At 39.1% G+C, this 3,383-nt stretch overlaps 1 protein-coding gene across 1 annotated transcript in view; it reads left to right on the forward strand.

The window, feature by feature from the left end:
- The first annotated feature begins 1,331 nt into the window (after positions 1 to 1,331).
- Positions 1,332 to 3,383, forward strand: part of SERINC1 (serine incorporator 1) — a 9,517-nt gene continuing 7,465 nt past the window's right edge. The window contains exons 1-2 of the mRNA XM_010181889.1: positions 1,332 to 1,488; positions 2,229 to 2,422. Coding sequence (XP_010180191.1) covers positions 1,453 to 1,488; positions 2,229 to 2,422 — 230 coding nt within the window. The 5' untranslated portion in view covers positions 1,332 to 1,452. The remainder of the gene's footprint in view (positions 1,489 to 2,228; positions 2,423 to 3,383) is intronic.

The raw sequence follows: 3,383 nt of genomic DNA on the forward strand, positions 1-3,383 counted from the left end.
TTCTGACACGTCAGTCATTCTGGGTGTTTGACATGCACCGGTCATGTGGCCATGTAACTCACGTTCCTGTGTGGCTGGCTGACTGGGTGTCTTTGACGTGGTGATTAACGCTTCTGGCTTTTGACACATGGCAGAGGTGTCCCTGCTTGCGTGCTGGAGGAGATGTTGGGTTTCACCTCTGGGTTTTGCCCCCATTTGGTGTCTTTGTCAAAGGCTGCATCGTCTCTTGTAACTCAGACTGGGCAGTGCTCACTTGGTAACTACCTTAGCTGAAAAATATGGGGCCTCCAGAATTTAGTTGTTACTGCTCTCTGGGATTTCCCCATCTCTTCTAGGCAAAATAATTTATTTGTAAATTAAAAAAAAACAATCAAAATTCCAAACAAACAAAAGTACCAAACAAAATCTTTCCTCATTTGGCTTCTTGTTACTTGTGGAGCCTTGCCCTTTCACTTCCTGAATTGTCACTCGGAGAGGGGGAGAAAATTGCAAAGGGGTGAACTGCATTACCCTCTTCCCACCGCTGCTCAAATAGCACTCTCTGCTCACTTTCCTTCTTCCTGTAATTTTCTGTTTAAAAAATGAAATACAGGTACATTTTGTCCTGGTTTTTCCCCTCGTGGTATTACAACTGTACAGCATTCCTCTCCCCTTTTGGTGTTGATACATGGTAGCAATGATAATACCTGTGCTGTGCATTTGCTTTGTTCTTGCAGTTTGTAACTTTTACATTGCATAAGTTAATTTTGCCAGCTAACAGAAGTATGTGATATGTGTGTAGCTGCTAAATATACAGTTGTTTGCAACCTAAGCTTTAGGCTATCTTACCTATTGTTTGTGCTCCGGTAATGGTTATGGCCCTGGTGAGGATTGTGGCCCAGCTGTGCCAGATGCTGAAAGCATACCTAGATGGCAGTTGTGCTCAGTTTTTTTTCCTGTGGTGTATTTGTTTAATCTCTGCAGCTGTGGAAGGGAGGATGTACTTGTTGACTAAAGGCCATCCTTGCATCTTGTTTAGCTGAAATGAATTAAAATTCAAGAGAACAAAGGAGCCTGAATCCAGTTTTTATTTCCTCTGAATGGATAAATGATTACTTTTGACATAGCACTAATCTCACTATACAGTGCTGTGTTAGGAAGTGCCATCAAGTTTATGAGGGGGCTCTGTAACGTGTTGCAGCAACTTGGCCTACACAGCTGATGAGATGCACAGAATAAGTCATTTGCCATCCAAACTTCAGATGATCTACACAGCCTGATTAAATATTAAAACTACTAATGCCAAACTTCTTAAATAATTTGTTTTATATTCCTCTCTCTGTTCAGATACCATGCTTATGTGGAAGTGCCCCGTGCCTGCTCTGCCGATGCTGCCCCAGTGGAAACAACTCCACCATAACTCGGCTGATTTATGCATTCTTTTTACTTCTTGGTGTTAGCATTGCCTGCGTGATGTTAATACCAGGCATGGAAGAGCAGCTGAAGAAGGTCAGGTTTCCTCTTTGCTTATATGCTTGGTAGAGCACATGTCACAGATTTTCTTTCCTCCAAATGATTAATGTTTGTTTCAGTGTGATATGGTGACCACATGAGAGCTTCAGTGAGAGCTGTGTTAGTCACCTAGGAAAGAAAATTACAGCCTTCTGGAGTATCATTTGAATTTGAAAGGTGTTGCTCATGTCCTGGTAGTGACTGGGAAGGATATTCTCAGCTGTCTCATATGGAAGTTACAGGTACTTAGCTGGGATGTTACTTTTTTGGGAGAGGCTATTTCTGGTTTAAAGAGATACAGGCAAGCTGCTTTCTCCTAGCTAAGTCATGAACTTAATAGTCAAGTCAAATTTATGAAATCCCACATCTTTTATTTATCTCCTGATTCAGATCAGTAAGTGAAAATTGTGTTTCTTTTGAGAAGTTCTGAAATTGCCAATAACAAGAAAAACCCAACCCCATCCACCACTGTTAATAAGATTTATTTTTATTTTTGTTTACAGTTTGCCTATGTGGGATTTTTTTCCTTGAATGTGTTTAATATGTATGTTCTGGTTAGTCTGTAACTAGCAATACAGCCCTTCAGTATCTTATTTTCTAGCAATGTCAATAGTTGTGTAATGTTACAGTATTAATGAATTGTGTATTAATAAATTGCTAATGCGTATTTACTCACAGAACACCAGATCAGTAGAGTATTTTTTACAGATCATTGAGTTATCTTGTATTTATCACAGATTCCTGGATTTTGTGATGGAGGGATGGGAACAACTATTCCTGGTGTGCATGGCCACATGAATTGCGATATCCTGGTGGGTTACAAAGCCGTGTACCGTGTGTGCTTTGGTATGGCCATGTTCTTCCTTCTCTTCTCGTTACTGATGATCAAAGTGAAGAGCAGCAATGACCCAAGAGCAGCGGTGCACAATGGGTAAGATGCAGAAGTGAGAACTGAGATGGGTGATGTGTGTATGTGAAATACAGCTACTGTGAAAATAAAGCCTGTGGCTCTGTGAGCTGGTAAATTTTACTGTCCCACAGACAGAGAATTTCATAGCAGCTAGAGGAGTGTTGTTGCAGGTGAGGGCATTCGACGTTATGAGAGTTCTTCGACATGGCAGATTAATTATTTTAAGAGGAAAAGATTCACATGGCCATCGCTTTTCAGAGTCTGAATTATGCCAGTGGATAATCCATCCAGAGGTTTTCCAAGATTGGAGATTCTGCTTTTGTCCAAAGATTACAATATTCAGAGATGAAAAATGGTACTGGGTTTTATTCCACTGAGATGTTTTCAGTAAATAGAAAGATGAGAAGCCTCACGTGTCCTCTAGGAATTGCATTCCTCCAAACCTTGATATTTGTAAGGGTTTGCTCTTTGAGCAGTTTTATTTTAAAGATAACGACTGTTTTATATATGAATGTGTGTGTATATATATATATATAAAACTCTTGTCATATTTATGTATGTGTGTGTAGATATATACTCACACACGTATATATGTATATATGTAACATATCTCTTCCCTCTCTGCTATCTTTTCTTCAGTCTCTGCATAAAGAACAGTGAGTTATGTATTTGGTTTCTGAGCTTCACAATATATTTTTTTTTGTATTTAGTGGTCAGCCTACGTGTAACATAGCTTCTTGAACCAGGGAGTTGCAAATTTTTGTAATAGTGCATGGCACTAGAAAGCATAAACCCATTTGTGGTACCTGGTCTTGGTGGTGACAAAGATTGCTTAGGCTACTACTTTTTCAAGGTAATTATAATTAATGGATGCTATTAACAGTTATGCCATAAAAATGAAGAAGAAATTTTATTGTATATTCAGTATATTAAGGTTAAACATTTCTAGCATAAAATGAGAAAAAAACCTCAAGTCATTTCT

This window comes from Mesitornis unicolor, unplaced genomic scaffold (genome assembly GCF_000695765.1).
Source record: "Mesitornis unicolor isolate BGI_N332 unplaced genomic scaffold, ASM69576v1 scaffold20393, whole genome shotgun sequence".
NCBI classification, from domain to species: Eukaryota; Metazoa; Chordata; class Aves; order Mesitornithiformes; family Mesitornithidae; genus Mesitornis; species Mesitornis unicolor.